Source organism: Cajanus cajan, chromosome 11 (genome assembly GCF_000230855.2).
Source record: "Cajanus cajan strain Asha chromosome 11, NIPB_CcT2T_4, whole genome shotgun sequence".
Taxonomy (NCBI): Eukaryota; Viridiplantae; Streptophyta; class Magnoliopsida; order Fabales; family Fabaceae; genus Cajanus; species Cajanus cajan.
Window position 1 is genome coordinate 31,696,216 of NC_138527.1, and position 18,491 is coordinate 31,714,706.

The 18,491-nt window shown below is 33.3% G+C and overlaps 1 protein-coding gene and 1 pseudogene across 2 annotated transcripts; both read left to right on the plus strand.

Annotated features, from left to right (window-relative positions):
* Window positions 1–3,199: 3,199 nt before the first annotated feature.
* LOC109800774 (plant intracellular Ras-group-related LRR protein 3) lies at window positions 3,200–5,171 on the plus strand. Its single transcript, XM_020361640.3, has 3 exons — window positions 3,200–3,826; window positions 3,949–4,115; window positions 4,263–5,171. Exons 1-3 carry the CDS (start codon window positions 3,314–3,316, stop codon window positions 4,906–4,908), a joined length of 1,326 nt encoding a protein of 441 aa, XP_020217229.1. The 5' UTR covers window positions 3,200–3,313; the 3' UTR covers window positions 4,909–5,171.
* Window positions 5,172–5,302: 131 nt separating this feature from the next.
* On the plus strand, window positions 5,303–9,391 carry LOC109800413 (protein DMR6-LIKE OXYGENASE 1-like; annotated as a pseudogene). The gene is made up of 4 exons (XR_014430852.1): window positions 5,303–5,356; window positions 6,375–6,819; window positions 7,166–7,488; window positions 7,945–9,391. The product of XR_014430852.1 is annotated as a protein DMR6-LIKE OXYGENASE 1-like (transcript).
* The last annotated feature ends 9,100 nt before the right edge of the window (window positions 9,392–18,491 follow it).

Below are 18,491 nucleotides of genomic sequence, written 5' to 3' on the forward strand. Positions count from 1 at the left end.
TAGTATTGAATAGTCGGCTCGGCCTCTTGCCGAAGGGTTAAACAAGTTATAACAGTAATCACAATTAAGAAAGGTAAGTACATGATTAAAGCCTAACAACCAATTAGTACCGTATTACCTAATTTGGTAAATGTCTGAGAGGGCCCATCACGCTCAGGCCCATGTCAGATGCTATAAATAGGTCACACATAACAAGGTATGTCACTGTTCATTAATTATCCTAGAATATCGTGCTTATCCTGACTTGAGCGTTAGAGTGCCTTTTGCAGGTACCTCCCCCCTCTGAAGAATCCGTTTGAAGTATCCGTTCGGCCCTTCTTACCAAGAAGACTACGAGTGTATCCTTGAGCAAGTACATTAACTAATCGCAATTCACAGGTGTTCGGTCGGATAAAGGCTTAAAATCAATCTTAAGTGGGAAATCTGAAACTTGAAACATTTTTTATTCTTGTGTGTAAAGACTCTTAAGTTTATCTTTTTTTCTTTTTACCTTTTCATTTTTTTTACAGTAATTAAGAATGTATGGATCATTCACTATTAGAATTGTTCTCATTGACTTTTAACGTTTTTAAATATAATTCTTGTGTAATTACAAATTGTTTTATAATTTAAAATACAGTAAAAATAATACACCCCTGAAACATTTTTTTATATATATATTATACTTTTTCTTTTGTTATAAAATGTTTGATGTTTTCAAGTAATATTAATTAATTTCTTTTACATATATTCTTATATAGTAATTATTATTCATGATATAAGTATGTTTCTTAAAACGATGTTGATATGTTAATTTAGCGTGTGGGTGGGCAATGTAGAGATTCGGTGTAGAAAGCAAGCATGAAGTTGGTGAAAGACGTAACAACTGACGTGGCTTTGCCGTTGTCTTATGCAAGCCCCCATTCTCAGTGGAGACAAATCTCAAGCTTATGCAAGAGGAGATAATGCCTTTAGAGCTTGTGTTCGACAATATAATCTTTTAGATACAGGCTTTCAAGGCTCTATCTTTACTTGGCGGCTGAAATTCCCTAAAGCTCATTTATTTCATTTGAGTATGTTCAAATCTGATCATTGTTCGAGGAGGCCTTTATAGTGTGTTTGAGTAGAGAATTTAAATGGAGTAATTCATTTATTTAAAGAATTTCAAATTTTTTGAAGTGAAATATCTTGTTTGGATGGAGAATGTATAAATAATTTGAAATTCAAGTATTTGTGAAATTCCTTTAAATAGTAGAATTTCAAATTCTCCTAAAAAAGTAAGAATTTGAAATTTCTCATATTTTTTCTTCTTCTTATTTTACTTATATATTTTATCTTATCTCATATTTCTTCATATTTTTAATTATTGAATATTTAAAAATATTTTTAAAATTATTAAATATTATCTAATGTTAATTTTTAAAATTATTAAATTTAAAAATTAGCTAATATTTATTTTTATAAAATTTAATTTAAGAATCTCAACATATAAATATATTTTTAAAATCAAATTTACCATGGTGGAATCAAATTATCATATTCAATCCAATAATTTAAAATTTGAGAAATTTGAATTGACTTATCCAAACAAAATATTTTAAGAATAATGGAAATTGAAATCAAAGTAATTCAAATACCAAGAATTTAAAATTTCTTGAATTTGTAAAATTCCTCATTCAAAGACACCATTAGGATTTGAAGCTGCATGGCTGACACATACTACTTTTCCTAGAGTTATAAGGAGGGAATGGGAGGTGAATGGCGAATGGCAAATGGAACGCAAGAGTCACACATTCAAGTGTCCTTAAAATCCAGATGTAAGTGGCTGCAACTTGGCGATGAGAATACAACGTATTTTCATGCTACTACTGTTATTCGTCTGAGGAAGAATAAAGTGGATATGCTCCAAGATGAGGATGGTATGGCTACCAAATACAAAAGACCTTGAGAATATGGTGACTAAGTTCTATAAAGATATGTTTCATGATTAATTATTCTTCTTTTTGTTTGAGCAATACTTTCCCAGAATTGAAGGGTGATGTTTGTCAGATATTAGGTAGTCCAATTGGAGATGAGGAGATTTTTACCGTAATTCCAAGTATGGAAAATTTTAAAGCTCCACATGTATATATTGTATATATTGATGGGTTGCAAGCTATCTTTTATCAATCTCAATGGGATACAGTTGAGCTGACTGTGCTCCTTAATTCATGATACTAAATTGGATCCTTATTCTAAGGTGGCATCTATAGTCGACACCCTTATTACTCTAATTCCTAAGGTGGATAAGGCTGCAATGTTAAAGTACATGAAACCTATTAGTCCATGTAATGTCTCGTAGAAGATTCTTACTAAGGTATGATATCATAGTCTTAAAGTTGTAATGGAGGAGTTGATGGGGCTTAACCAATATAGTTTTGTGTGACATAGACACACTAGTAATAATATTATCATTATTCACGATTTAGTCAATGAAGCATAAGTCTAGGAGGAAAGGTTGGATAATGATTAAGATTGATTTAGAAAAAAAGTATGATGGATTCAATTGACATTTTTTAAAACTACTATTTAGGACATTGAATTTTATGTTTTTTTTTTTGTAAATTTGATTTGAAGATATATTTCTTCTCCTATGATGTGTGTATTGTGGAATGAAGATGTATTTCATTCATCCAAAGGTATTAGACAAAGGGATTTAATATAGCCTTATCTATTTGTGCTATGTATGGAAAGATTATTTCACCTAATTGAGTTAACAACTACTCAAAAATTTTGAAGGCCTATTAAAATCTCTAGAGGCAAACGTAATCTTTCTCACTTGACTTTTGCAGATGACTTGATTCTTTTTGTGTGGAAGTATCTTTAGATCAAGTGAAAATTATTTAAACATAATTGAAACTTTTCTGGAATAGTTTTGGCTAGAAGGTTAGTCAAAATAAAACTAGAATTTAGTCCTCGGATAAAAGAGTTATAAGTTGTATGAGATAGAGGTATTGATGATACTATTTTAAGAGAGTGTGATTTTGAAATGATAATTAAGTTTGTAAATAACAAATGTTTTAGATACTATGCTTGTTACTCTTTAGTAAATAAAGTAATTCATATCGATGAGAATAATCATGAAATTATATGTTAATATATATTTTGAAAAATAAATCCGATTATAGATATCTTAACTAAACATGGTAGAATCCTAATAGAAGGTGTTCATATTTTTGGATCCCTTCCTCTTGAGATTGAAATTGCTTTATTTGTGACGCAACTCTTGGAAATAACCAAAAACCAAATCGAGTGTTGGAAAACAAGAGTGAGCAGCGAAAGTAGGAAAAGGAAAATGAATCGGAGCGATTTCCCCATCCTGGCACACGTTCTACACCACCAACACCCCGACACCTATCCACCGCTTCCCACACAACTCCACCAATCTCTCCTAAGCCGCTTTCCTCACCTGAACCACCCCAAACTCCTCTCCTCACTCTCCCAACACCTCTCCCTAAACCCTAACATCTCCCACACGCTCTCCCTCCTCCGCACGCTCGGTCCCCGCCCGGACCCCTCCGCCCACCACCACGATGCGCAGCTCTACCACACGCTCCTCCGCCTCCATCACATGCACCAGGACTGCGCCAAGCACCTCGCCGCCACCGAGGAGAGCCTGGTGGAGGCCTACGACGCGCAGTCGCTTGATGAGGTCACGACTGACGGCGTGGTTGCCATTTTGAGGAAAGCGGAGAGCGAGGAAGTGGAGAGGGTTGATCTCTCTGCCTCTCACTTGAGGATTCTCCCGGAGGCCTTCGGAAGGATTCGTGGCCTCCTCCTCCTTAATTTGTCTCACAATCAGTTAGAGGTACTATGCACTATGCACTATGCACTATGCACGCTATTCTATCATTGTTTGAAATAACAAGGTATGCATTTGAAGGAGATTATGAATTTGTTTATTTTGGATGTTTCCGTGTGGTCAAACAGGCGATTCCTGATTCAATAGCGGGACTGCAGAAGCTTGTGGAGTTGGATATTTCATCTAATATTTTAGAATCCCTACCAGACTCCATTGGATTGCTCGTTAATCTAAAGCTTCTAAATGTGTCAGGGAACAAGCTAACTGCTCTTCCTGAATCCATTGCTCTTTGCAGGTAGCTGTGTTTCTTGTGTCAGGGGACTTGTTGGAAATATAATATAAAATCACTCATGTTTTTACCTAATTCCTACCTTTTGAAATGAATTGTTGATGATACTGTTATTTTGTGCTTCGGTTAAGTTTTTCTTTAATGTAACTGTAGGTCACTAGTTGAACTGGATGCTAGCTTTAACAACTTAATGTGTTTGCCAACCAACATGGGTATTGGACTTGGTAACCTGGAGAAGCTCTTGATCCATTTGAATAAGATACGATTTCTTCCCTCTTCCATTGGAGAGATGAAATCTCTGAGGCACCTTGATGTTCATTTCAATGAGCTTCATGGCCTACCTCAATCTATTGGGAAACTCACCAATCTGGAATATCTAAATCTTAGCAGTAATTTCAGTGATATGACAGAGCTGCCTGAAACACTTGGTGATCTGGTTAACCTAAGAGAGCTTGACCTCAGCAACAACCAGATCCGAGCTCTTCCTTACACTTTTGGTCGGCTTGAAAGTTTAACAAAGCTCAACCTAGACCAGAATCCAATCGTAGTTCCCCCAATAGAGGTTGTAAATCAAGGGGTTGAGGCTGTGAAGGAGTTCATGGCCAAGTGGTGGCTTGATCTCATTGAAGAAGCCCAACAGAAAAGCATGGCTGAAACACAAAATCAGCAAGCGCAGACAGGATGGCTGGCGTGGGGAGCCTCATTGTTAAATAATGTTGCTGAGGTTTCTGAAAGTGTTGCAGAATATTTTGGCGCTAGAAAAGCTCCTAGAGACCCATGGTTGGATCAACAGCTGTGAGATAAGTATATCTGGAATCTACGTACATACTGGCTTCATAATTTCTGATGCATAGTTTGTGATAGTGTTTGGTCTCTTGTGACCATTGTAATCAATACTCGTGTGTGAACAAGTGTAGCTAGCATAAGCCTTAGGCTTGTTTTTCATTTTATCTTTTTTGTTTCTTTTACTTGCACAGTTAAACTCGCTGTATAATATTAGAGAAGTACGGTGCTGGACCTCTACCTAATTTTGTTTAAATGCAAAATTACCTCTTATGTTTATTCAGTGATTTTTGTTGAGATTTCAAGAAATTGTTTTTTCAATAGTTTGAATAGAATGGGAACAATCCTTAGATCACAATACCTCGAGTAAAATGTGAAAGCAGACAAACAGATCAGGACTGAAATCCTTAATGTTATTGGTTCGGTCATTCAGGATATCACAAGTAGCAGACAACTGGGATCACGTAACAGAATTACAGATAAAATAGAAATAACTATTTTTTCAATAAAGATCTGAAGCATAATCAGGTAAGTTTTAGTGAGAGAGAAAAATTGAACGCCTTAGTAGTATATAAAAAATAATAAAACACAGAGCCTAACCGTACCAGGAAAGTAAATTTTCAGCAAACGCTTCTGCAACATTAAAAGATCCATAAGCTGAAAACCTCACGAGAGATCAGTTCTAAATAATACATAAGCAGATAAAGCCACGAACGGTGGCGATTAAACCTTCTGCGCTCTCACACCACAAATTATGTTGTCGTAACGGTACGTTGATCCCTTTTAACAGCTAAGAAGCTGCAATAAGAGGTGGTTCTTAGAAGATCATACTGCTGATTAGCCATAAAACAGAGCACTTGAAGAAAAGATAAAATAATTAGAAAACGTATCTTATTTGTTTCCATATTTTGGTTTTTAAAACATTGGATGAAGATTTGATTGCTAGATAGTATAAAATTATACACGTTTGTTTATACTTTTTTTTCTTAAAAAAGTGTTTTTTTATAAATAAAATAAGCACTTTTTACTATTTTTTATGTATTTGTGTAATTTAAAAAAAAAAAGCAGATTCTACATTTTTTTAAGAAGTAACTCTTATTTACTTCTTAAAGAATTACTTAATAAAAAATATTTAATTAAAAACACCTTTTTTTTTTAATTTTGTTTACCTTATTTTAGAAAATAGTTTTTAAGACAAAAGTATAAAGGAAATCAAACCCGTCCTTAAAAATCCATACTTCAGCAATTATTCCTTCTCTGTTGATTAATTTTGCTAAATCGTTCCGCCCCCTGACTTTAAAGTTTAAAGACCTTAACAGATTCATTGATGAATATTTGGAGGGTGTTCTCATTGATTTGGTTGTGTTCAATATTTATTTTTAATAAATAAAGCTGGAAAGAAAAACGCGTTCGTATATAAAATCTCCTTTGGTCAAGGAACTTCTGAATCGCAAGTTTCTCTGACAAGATGAACTTCTCAAGTCTTCTCTCCTTTCCCTATCTTCAAATTTTATCCTCCCAGAAGACAAAAGACCACAACTTTCAGAGGTTACCTCTTTGGACTCCATTCCCATATTGATTTGAGTGATCAGTTATATGATGATAATCCTTCATCCTCATCACTTGTTCAGAAGATATCACAAGCTTGTGAGGAATACGGGTTCTTTCAGATTGTGAACCATGGTATTCCTAAACAAGTTTGCAATAAAATGATGACAGCAATCAGTGACCTTTTCAGTTTGCCTCAAGAGCAAAGAAGACAACTATACACAACAGATCTAAGCAAGAACACAAAACTTTTCAATTTTTACCTTAATGTGGAGGGTGGAGAAAAGGTGAAGATGTGGAGTGAATGTTTTGGTCATCCCTGGTATCCTACTGAGGATATCATTCATCTTCTGCCAGAACAAATAGGGACTCAATATGGGTGAGGAGTTTTCTCTTTGACTCTACCATTTCATTCTAATATTAGCTACAAATTATGATAATTGATAAGCTGTATTACTTTGTTTATCCTATTCAAATAAATTTCTCTATATATAAAATGAATTAAGTTTCTCTTGTAAACTAAAGTTAACCGGTACACTTTTGAAGAAGTTAAAGCGAGAGAGTTTCTATAAATGTTAAGTGATTAAATTAATTTTATCTTAAGAACCTACTCAATTTATTTACCTTTCTTATATTTTTCTATGCAATTGTTTATGAAAAAATTTACTTGAAGAGACTATTTCTGTAAGTTATTTAACATAAAGCAATATATTTGTTCATCACAGGGAGGCTTTTAGTGAATATGCAAGGGAGATTGGTTCATTGATGAGAGGCTTCTAGGTTTGATATAATAGGGCTTGGAGTAGAGGAGGATTGCTTGGTGAAGATATTAGGAGATGAGCCTAGATTAAGATCACAAGCAAATTTCTATCCACCATGTTCAGATCCAGAGTTGACTATGGGTCTCCCTGTGCATACTGATTTCAGTGCTCTCACTGTTATTTTGCAATCACAAGTTTCTGGTCTCCAAGTGATCAAAGATGGGAAATGGATTTCTGTACCTGCTATACCCAATGCATTTGTTGTCAACCTTGGAGATCAAATTCAGGTATCATTTGAGTACTTTGCAGCAAGAGATATATTTCAGATTTATAAAATGACAAGGTATAAGTTGCTGCATTTAACATTTTTAATATTGCTATAGAAAAGGCTGGATGCACATAAATTTAAAGTACAAACTATAGATCCATTTACGCGTGTCTGAAAAATTATATGCATGGTAAAAGAAATGAATGAAACTTTCATACTCACATATATATATATATATATGCCTAACTTGTTGAGGTATAATTAGGAAGTTACTATCAACCTGGAGTTAGTTTAGTTAAAATTAGTTAGTTAGACTTGATCTTGTATATAAACCAACATTATGAATTTAATAGTCGCAGTCTCACATTCAATCAAATCCATTTATAATTTTCAACTAATGTCTTTCAACTCAGATTTCCTTCTCTATATGATCCATTTGTTGTTCTTTGAAATGTGAGTTTATGAGTTATTATAGGCAGGTTCTGAGCAACGGAAGATTCAAAAGCGTACTTCACACTTCACAGGGCTGTTACCAACAAATTGCATCCAAGGGTGTGGATGGGAATGTTTTATGGGCCAAACGATGACACTATAATTGGCCCAATTCAGGATTTGATAGATGAGGAACACCCTCCCAGATACCGAAATTATCGCTTCTTTGAGTTGCCATATTAGTGATAAAAAATGGTGTACCTACTCATCATTTTATGGTAAAAAAGGAAGGGTCTCATTTTTAACCATATAATAAAACCGCGTGGGTTTTATGGTAATACTGAAAAAGTGAATCGTGAAAATATTAGCTCTCATGCCTACATCAATAAATTGGGATGAATGGGATCCATGAAAACATGGAAATAACTAAATAAGAGTTACTGTTATCGTACATCGGTTGTTGTCAAATAAATTATGAATAACACTTGCATATAGTTTATTGTTAGTGTTGTTTTCTGATGAGAATTAAAGTTTCGTATGATAATATGCCTAATAATTCATTCTATTATACGTCAAAAACGTATTAAAAGGAAGGAAAACTCTAATTCTAAATGTAAAATACCACGACCACTTATGATATTGTACATCAATTTTGTTCATAAATTGTGTTGTCAAAGTCACGCAGTGACAGGCATCCAAAACGTTCCATTATAGAAGAGAATGATGTGAATGTGATAAATGATAGGGTGTAAAGAATTATTACTCCATCTATAAACTGGTATCAATGAAACAGTACTGGAATTAACTAAACAAAAGTGATTGTTCTGCCACAGATACTAATTCCTGGTATACCAATGTCCAGCGTGTTTGGATGCATGCTGGAGTATGCGAAAGGCACTTTTAAATGTCTCAATTACTGGGCCAATTTATTTGAAAACCAAATGTTAACGTGATGTTAATTATAATTAGACTTCAAACAAAGGTTTTACAAGAAGCAACAGTCAATTCCTAAACTATCTTTTTCTTTAAATTTAATATTAAGAATAAAAATGATTCTCAATCAAATGAAAAAATATTTTAAAGATAGTAGTATTAAATATAGTAAAATTAGTTAAAATTTGTTTATATTTAACATTAATAAATTATTTTTTTTATATTCAAGGTTGAAAGCAGTACGTTTTATTTATCATATTAATTAGATTAGCTCTTATTTATATTTTTTTTTTTTAAATTTCAATCTAATACATCTTTATAATGTTATGGGTTCATATCATAGTTTTAAAAATCAGACCGGTCATCAAACTGATCAGGATACAGGGACGATGAGTCAAAAATTAAACCGATAGGTCACTAATTGAACCGTATGACTCGATTTTTATTAATCTTGTTAAAAAAATATTTATATTAAATATATTTTATACTTATAAATTTTAATAAATTCATATCCTATTTTAAATTTCAATTTTTATCTTATTTAAAATTATTTTATTTTTACTTTGTATAAAAAAATACATAAAAAATTATATATTAAACCGTATATTAATACAAAATAAAAATAAAAATAATATTTATATATATAATATACTTACAATTGATATCACAAAATAATATATGTAATATATATATATATATATATATTATTAAATATATAATTTAAAATTAATAATATACTATAAAAGTTATTTAAGTTATATATTACAAATTAGGGATGACAAAAATACCCACACCCGTGGGTATCTGCGGGTAAAACCTGTTACGGATAATAAATGGATAGGTTAATTGGATACTCGCAGATAATGGGGACGGATAATTTTTTACCCATTTATAAACGGGGCGGGGGTGGGTATGATGATATCCATACCCGCGGGTACCCGTTTAATAATATTTCTTAAATATCCTGATGGAATCATGCTTTGGAGTAGGTGACATACTCAAAGATCCAAGAGGAGTGGGCTAGACATGGAAGATTGGGCTAGTCAAGGCCCAATGGGCCCTATGGGCTTGGAAGGCCCAAACTTAGTTTCAACATGGGCCTATCTTGTTTTTAACATTCTTATTATATTTTTGTTAGCATAGTTTGAATATATTTTGGTCTTGTATTTTGGACCACATAGAGTAGCATTTTAGGTTTTAGGCTTGTTGGGCCTAGTTTTGGGCTTCATGGGTCTTTGGGCTTTTGGTACCCAATATTGGGCTCATTTTCATTCTTGTAATTTTTCCTTTCCATTGTAATTGTTTGACCAATGTAATTAGGTCATTAGAATAGGAAAATACAAGGAATACTAAAGTATGCTAATTAGGTTAAAATAGGTTTAATTTGGAAGTCATTTAAGTTACATTTGAGTCACATGTTTAGTACCATGGGTGGCTGAACATGTGCCACTCAAATTAACCCTAAATAACCTTCAAATCAAACCTAAATGCACCTTGGTACCTAAATTTTCGGAGTTACACATGTGCACCAAAGTTTGAATTCAAATTTCAAATTTGAATTCAAACTTTAGGCGCCATTTTGTGAAGCTTTAGTTTAGGTGCCTAAGGTCCCATTGCCGTGCATACTTAAGCCATTCCTTCACACTTTGTATTCACTTTGACATTTATGAAATTTGAGAGCCATAGTTGCCGAGTTTCTTCATCAAAGTCCCTTTGTGAGTTCTCCTTCAAGCCTTAGGAATTCACTTTCTTCCTTCTCTTTGACGTGAGCACTCCATTGTTCCTTAAGCTTGGATGCTTCCATCCAAGGCTTAGGCCTAACCTCATCCATGAACTTCTTCCATTCAAGAGCAATTCCATTCGGTGTTATCTCCTTTGAAGAAAATCCGTGCCTAGGAGAAGCCAAGGAGAGGATCATTCACCACTTCTCCTACTTCTCCATCATTTTTGGTATCAAGAGCAAGGTCTTCAAGGAGATAAGTGTCTCCACTTTTTGTGTTCGTGTTCTTCTTGTTGTTCTTGTGTGTTCTTGTGTCTTATTTGAGTTTCTATTTCGGATCTATGTTATTTTGAATAATTGTGTTCTATAGATCCATTGTTGATTGTTTTTGATTTTCTTCCACAATCAATGTTTTAGGACCTATTAGCTTGTGCTTATTTTTGTTTTTCTTTGAGTCTCTTCATTCCTTGTATCTGTCCGTGATTGGACCTCATGCATGTACATTAGATTTTGGATTTGAATCTATGTTTTGTCTTAGAGTGTTTGTTTAGTCCGTATATGTTTAAAAATTCCTTGAATAGCATGTTGACCTAATTTTTTCTTTGAGTACATTGTCTCATAATTTGGTCTCGGTTTGTTTTCATTTGTGCCTACCTATATGTGCTTTTTCTTTTGCCTTATTGAGTTCATAATTTGCTATTATTTCTAGCAAATTTCTTTAGAGTTAGGTTTCCATTGTGTACTAAAGTTTTCAAATCACTTTCTAGAAAAAAATTCTTAAAAAAAAATTGTGTTACTCAAAATTTCAAGTGCTTAATCCTACTTATAGTGCACAATCTTTTGGGTTCAAATTTTTAAAAGTAAAGAGGCTGAAAACAGAGAAAAATACAGAGCCTATTGTTCAAAAGTTCAAAAGAAAAGAGTACAAAAAGAATCCAAAACAAAACCTAAAAACTAGTGCACTAGTTTCATCATTTTTCACTTGATTTTTGACTAACTTGTAGTCTTGGTTTCTATAGCTTGGAATCTTGAAAATTTTGAAAACAAAAGGCAAATACCTTCTCTGGAATCTTCACTTGAATTTGGAAAAAGAAAGAATTAAAAAAAAATAGATAAAGCAATTTAAAGAGAAAAAGCCGAGAGGTGTACAATTACAAAATTCACTTGATTCCTTAGCTTGTTTGGACTACTATTTGGTGTGTTCTTATCCAATTGCTTCCAAAAAAATTTGTGTTGTTAATCTACTCTAGTACCTATCTAGGAACCTTCCTAACTGTGTGCTAGCCTTCTTTGGAGTCTTAATTTTCAGTTTTAATTGTTGAACTTCTTTGAGTCTTGTCATATACACATATTACTCTTTACTTTTGGTATAAGCTTTTCAAATTGTGCTTTTGTTGCTTGTCTTGTTTTCTTTCATTAAATTTCCTGTGTTGGAAGTGGCCTCAAATCCTTGCTTAAGGATCAAGCATTGACTCAACAAAGAGTAGGAAAAGTTTGGACACTAAGACTACAAAAATTTGACCTAATTTAGTGACCAAACTCTTCCTAAACTTCCTTCACTTGAGTGAACCTTCCTTTCACCTTGTGAGCAGCCTTCTTTAACTATTTTTTGTTGTGCTCATTGTGCAGGTCCAGGAGCAACCTAAATCAAGGGTTAGTGGAGGATTGAAATACTTGAACAAGTGTTAGAAAAATTGGCAACAAATCTGTCACTAATTGGTCACTAAAACTGCCATTTATTGCTTTCTAGGCTAGTTTAAATTTTTGCAATCTCTCTTGTATTTTAAACCAATTTGTAAAGCTTGGAGGGAGTATTAAGAAGCTGGTCAGGTATATCTAACTCCTTGGTAGCCTACTCACGTGTAGTCCTAGTGGAAGTGGCTTGGAAATTTCATATGTTTCAAGCTTCCACTTAGGGTTATCCGACTAGTTGCTTATCTTTGCTTCCTTTAAGTTTTATTGTCTTTAAATTTGTTTACTTTGCTGCCCTAATTCGTCTAGACTTGTGTAGTTTTAATTGCTCACGCTTAGTTTACTTTCAAAAACAAACAAATTGTGAAAAGCATACAAAAAAATTTTGTGAAAAGTTTTGGGGAATCAAAGATACCACAAAGGAGTTTAGTGATTTCCACTTGAAAAGGCTTGGTTATTAAGTGGCTCTTAGTAGCTCACCTCCCTTGATAGTGCAACTTGTACACTTAGACTTCCAAGTGCTATTTTTGTTCCTAGAAAATCCCAAAAACATTTTATATCTTTTGCATAGCATATAAAATTCTTATTGCTTAATCATGAGTCATATTTCTCAAAGTAGTAGTGACTTTGAATCTCCTAAAAGTTTTAAAAGAATTGTTAAGGAGGTTGAAGCACTAAAACTTTGGAAGCAAGAAGAGGTACTTCAAAAAGAAAAAGAAAAGATTAAAAGAGAAGTACAACTTATTGCTTTAGAGGAAAAGATAAACAAGATTAAGCAACGAGAAGAAAAACTTTTAAAAAAAATCCATAAAAGCAAAAGTCAAAAAAGTTCTTCAAGGAGCTCAACCAAGAGTTCCAATGACTCTCAAAGCCAAGAGAATGATGGTAGTTTAAATATGGATGCATACTACCAACCAAAACCTAGGAGAGTCATTAAGGAAACCAAAGTGAGGGAATCAAGGGTTGATCTCCCTTACTTTCATGGAAAAGAGGATGTAGATGCCTACTTGGATTGGGAGATGAAAGTGGAGCAAATCTTCACTTTTCATAAAGTAGGTGAGGAGAGAAAAGTTTCCCTAGCCACCCTAGCTTTCCAAGGACAAGCTATGTATTGGTGGACATCCTTGGAGAGAGAGAGAAGACTTCACAATGACCCTCCAATCACTTATTGGAATGAATTGAGGAGTGCTATGAGAAGAAGGCACATACCTTCTTATTATAGTAGGGAGCTTATGGATAAGCTCCAAAGACTCCAACAAAAGAACATGAGTGTGGAGGAGTATAGACAAAAAAATGGAGTTGTATCTCATGAGGGCTGGGATTAGGGAAGAAGAAAGATTGACCATTGCTAGATTTTTGAGTGGTCTAAATTTTGATATAAGAGATAGAGTTGAGTTACTCCCTTATAGGGACCTTGATGATTTGGTCCAACTTTGTATAAGGGTGGAACAACAAAATTTGAGGAAAGATTCTTTTAAAGGAAAAACTCAAGCTAACTCTTATATCAAGAAAGACTACAAGAGGGAGGGTCAATATGACTCTTCTAAGAACTCTAGTAAGGGTCAAGAAAAAGAAATAGAAAAAAAAAAGATAAAAATGTTGTCACTTCAAGTAGTAAAACTAGTGACATCAAATGCTTTAAATGTCTTGGGAGAGGCCATATAGCTTCTCAATGTCCAACTAAAAAGGTCATGATTTTGAGAGGACAAGACATTTATAGTAGTCTTGATGAATCTAGCTCTACCACTTCAAGTGATAGTGAGACTAGTAAGGAAGATCATCAAATTGAAAAGTTATATCCTGTTCATGGTGATCTTCTCATGATCAAAAGGCTTCTTGGAAGCTAACCTTGTCCCACATCACTATCACAAAGAGAGAACATCTTTCACACAAGATGTCTAGTTTCTAAAAGATTTTGTTCTCTCATTGTTGATAGTGGTTCTTGTTCTAATTGTTGTAGCACAAGGTTGGTTAACAAGTTAGCCCTTACCACCATTCCTCATCCTCAACCTTATAAACTTCATTGGCTCAATGAAGGTGAGGAATTGGAGGTAAATCAACAAGTGAAGGTCAAGTTTTCTATAGGGGACTATAAAGACAAAGTTTTATGCGATGTGATCCCTATGGAAGCTTGTCATATTTTGCTTGGTAGGCCATGACAATTTGATAAACAAACTATACATGATGACCTCACTAACAAAATATCCTTCACTCATAAAAATAAGGAAATTGTTTTTAATCCTTTAACATCATCCCAAGTGTTTGAGGATCAAAAACAAATGAAAAGAAAAAGAAATAAAGAAAGAAAAGAACATAAATTAGGAAAGAGTGTGGATGATGGGAATTCCACTAAAGCCTTGGTGACCAAAGAGAGTTATTTTATTACTAAACAATCTTTGAAAAGAACTCTCTTTGTTTATAAAAGTCTTGACTCTTATTCTAATGCTGCCACTGATCTCAAAGTTGTGAATGGGGAACAAAATCAATTTCAAGCAAAGAATTCTCAACTTCGAGATATAGTGAAGAAGGAGGGGGCTATTTCTAGTTTTACTCCTTATACTACTTCCTTGGTGGTGCACAAGGAAGAAAAGTATTTCTATGGATGTAAAGCACTCAATTTTTGGGTTAGATTGTTTGTTGGATACCAATTATAGTGTTCTATATTCTATGTTTGATCTTAGGGGAAGTCAATATTCCATTAAACTTAATTTGATTCCTTCCCTACAAGACAAAAATAGTTTATATGATCATGAATATCTAACAAACAATCAAATCCAAAATTGTTTAGGACGTTTTTTCGTAGTTTTTTCTTTATATTTTAGGAAAAGTCTAGGTTACCATTTAGGGTATTTTAGGCAAGATATTGTAGTGTTTAAAAATCATTCTTTTCATTGTCTTAGTCATAGTGTTCTTACATTTTTAGGTTTTACTTCCAGGTTGTGCTTAGAAGAGGAGCTTATTTCTATTTTTAGGGAGTCTAATTTTGACAGTTTTTTTTTCTTTCTTAGGCTAGATAGAAGGACTCCTCTTAGGATTTATGAAACTTTCATCTCTTATCCATTGTATGTTATACATGTAGGTGTTGACTTTTCTTCCATTCATCCTCGAGATTTGAGGACAAATCCTTTTCAAGAGGGAGGGGATGATGGAATCATGCTTTCGAGTGCAAGAGGTGACATACTCAAAGATCCAAGAGGAGTGGGCTAGACATGGAAGATTGGGCTAGTCAAGGCCCAATGGGCCCTATGGGCTTGGAAGGCCCAAACTTAGTTTCAACATGGGCCTATCTTGTTTTTAACATTCTTATTATATTTTTGTTAGCATAGTTTGAATATATTTTGGTCTTGTATTTTGGATCACATAGAGTAGCATTTTAGGTTTTAGGCTTGTTGGGCCTAGTTTTGGGCTTCATGGGCCTTTGGGCTTTTGGTACCCAATATTGGGCTCATTTTCATTCTTGTAATTTTTCCTTTCCATTGTAATTGTTTGACCAATGTAATTAGGTCATTAGAATAGGAAAATACAAGGAATACTAAAGTATGCTAATTAGGTTAAAATAGGTTTAATTTGGAAGTCATTTAAGTTACATTTGAGTCACATGTTTAGCACCATGGGTGGCTGAACATGTGCCACTCAAATTAACCCTAAATAACCTTCAAATCAAACCTAAATGCACCTTGGTACCTAAATTTTCGGAGTTACACATGTGCACCAAAGTTTGAATTCAAATTTCAAATTTGAATTCAAACTTTAGGCGCCATTTTGTGAAGCTTTAGTTTAGGTGCCTAAGGTCCCATTTCCGTGCATACTTAAGCCATTCCTTCACACTTTGTATTCACTTTGACATTTATGAAATTTGAGAGCCATAGTTGCCGAGTTTCTTCATCAAAGTCCCTTTGAGAGTTCTCCTTCAAGCCTTAGGAATTCACTTTCTTCCTTCTCTTTGAAGTGAGCACGCCATTGTTCCTTAAGCTTGGATGCTTCCATCCAAGGCTTAGGCCTATCATCATCCGTGAACTTCTTCCATTCAAGAGCAATTCCATTCTGTGTTATCTCCTTTGAAGAAGATCCGTGCCTAGGAGAAGCTAAGGAGAGGATCATTCACCACTTCTCCTACTTCTCCATCATATCCTAATTATCTTTGCACCACATAACCCTAAAACTATACTCTCTCATCTTATTTTCTTACAAAAGTGATGTTGATGAAGTTACCAACATGTATTAAGCATGTTATAGAATTATGTTGGATGTAATTTGATTGATTTTATAGCTTTGATTGGACCAATAAAATTTATGTATTGTAAGTTATTTACTTTCATTTGAAATTATAACAAAATTATCTTGTTATTAAGTTATTAATTATCTTGTATTTTTATTATTATTTTAACAAAATTAACGTTAAATACAAGTTCAAAATTAACAATGAATTTTTATTTTTTAATATTTTAATGACATTAAATATAAACTTAAAATTATTTATAATATAATTTTTTTAATTTATTAAAAGATTTATAAATATCCATGGATATCCGTGGATATCCGTGGGTATTTAAGAAATTCATGGATACCCGCGCAGATATGGGGTGGGTATGGGGCCAATTTTCATCTAACGGGACGGGGGAGGGTTTATTATTACCCGCCCTCACGGGGTCCCATTGCCATCCCTATTACAAATAAATACATTAAAACAAGTGTTCATTATTATGTTTGATAAAACTCTTTACTTTCATGAGCTGAATTCAATTCTTATTGTTATTTTTATGGCTTGTGGTCCCTTAAAAAAAAATTGTTAAACCGATTGACTCACTGATTTATTGATCGAACTAAAAAATTAACTGATTCACTTCAATTTAAAATAAATCGAATACATAACCAATTCAACTTAAAATTTGAACTGGCTAAATCACTAGTTTCCGGTCCGACCGACCGGTTAGAGCAGGTTTTTAAAACATTAGTTCATATTGTAAAGTAACGATTAAAATAATATGGTGATTTCTGCAAAATGAAAGGAAAAGAGTAAGGTTTCTGCATTAAATATGATGATTGTACGAAGATACAGGATATAAAAATGGAAGCATTTGGAGAGCAAAGTAGAGAATTTATGTGGATGGTGTGATGGGCGATGGGGCATTTATTATGTGAAAAGTGAGTACGTACCAGATGGCCATACATATATTATTACTGCATGTACAGATGATGAAACAGTCTAGAAAGATTGATGCAGAATTAAGATTATGAGATCTTATTAATTAACTTTGTCATTCCTAGGTAAATGTAATGCTTCTAATGCTCTCACCATTAATATTTCTCTCTACGCCAAGTCATCCTCTGTCATAGGAACAAATTCTGGGCAATAATAGATGTTGCACTGGCACAGGCTGTTTTTTATTCAAACGGAAAGAAAATGAAATGAAAATCGTAGTACATCAGATAAAAGTACTAGTAATAACACATAATTAAGAAACTCATGATCCTCGTGGAATATGCTATAAGAGAATCCTGCTAATGCCAGAAGAGTAGCAGGAGATTCACAGTTTCCATCTACACTTGGGTCCCCTTTTATTAAGACCAGTGATATTCATCTTCCTCATTTTGGATTGCATGGGGGTTGGAAAGAGGAGAGATAGAGAGAAAAATAATAAAAATGAAAAAGAGAATGTAACAAAAATGATAAGGATGTATCGAAAAAATAAATAAAGAAGAAAAAAATAGAAAGAAATTTCAGTGAGAGTAAGATGAAAGATAAAGTGTGTAGTATAGTGATAATTTTTCTTTTTGTTATACCTTTGTCATTATATAAGAATCTTTCATTTACTAAAGAGTCTTAATATTTGAAATGTTTGTCAAATAATTTTAACTATTTTTCAGAATTATTCTTTATTTTTTGAATTTAATATTTTTTTTTTCTAGTTTCACGTCTTAATAGGAAAGAGAAATAATTAATCTTAAAAGAAAAGAGAAATAATTTATCTCAACATTTAATATTTTTATCTAAAAATTATTAATTAAGGATATTGCGATGAAAAAAATTATAATTATTACGAGAGACAATTAAAAAAGAATCTTGTAAAAACGGAGAAGCAATTAAAAAAATTTATGTGAATACATGTGCCAGGCTGTATTGTATTCGTATGCCTTTACATGTTTATCTATGCGACGTGGTTGGTATAAATACACTAATAAGTATGCATGGTACTTCCTCCTTACTGTATTTTTTTTAATGTTTAGATTTTTTTTATTCTAAA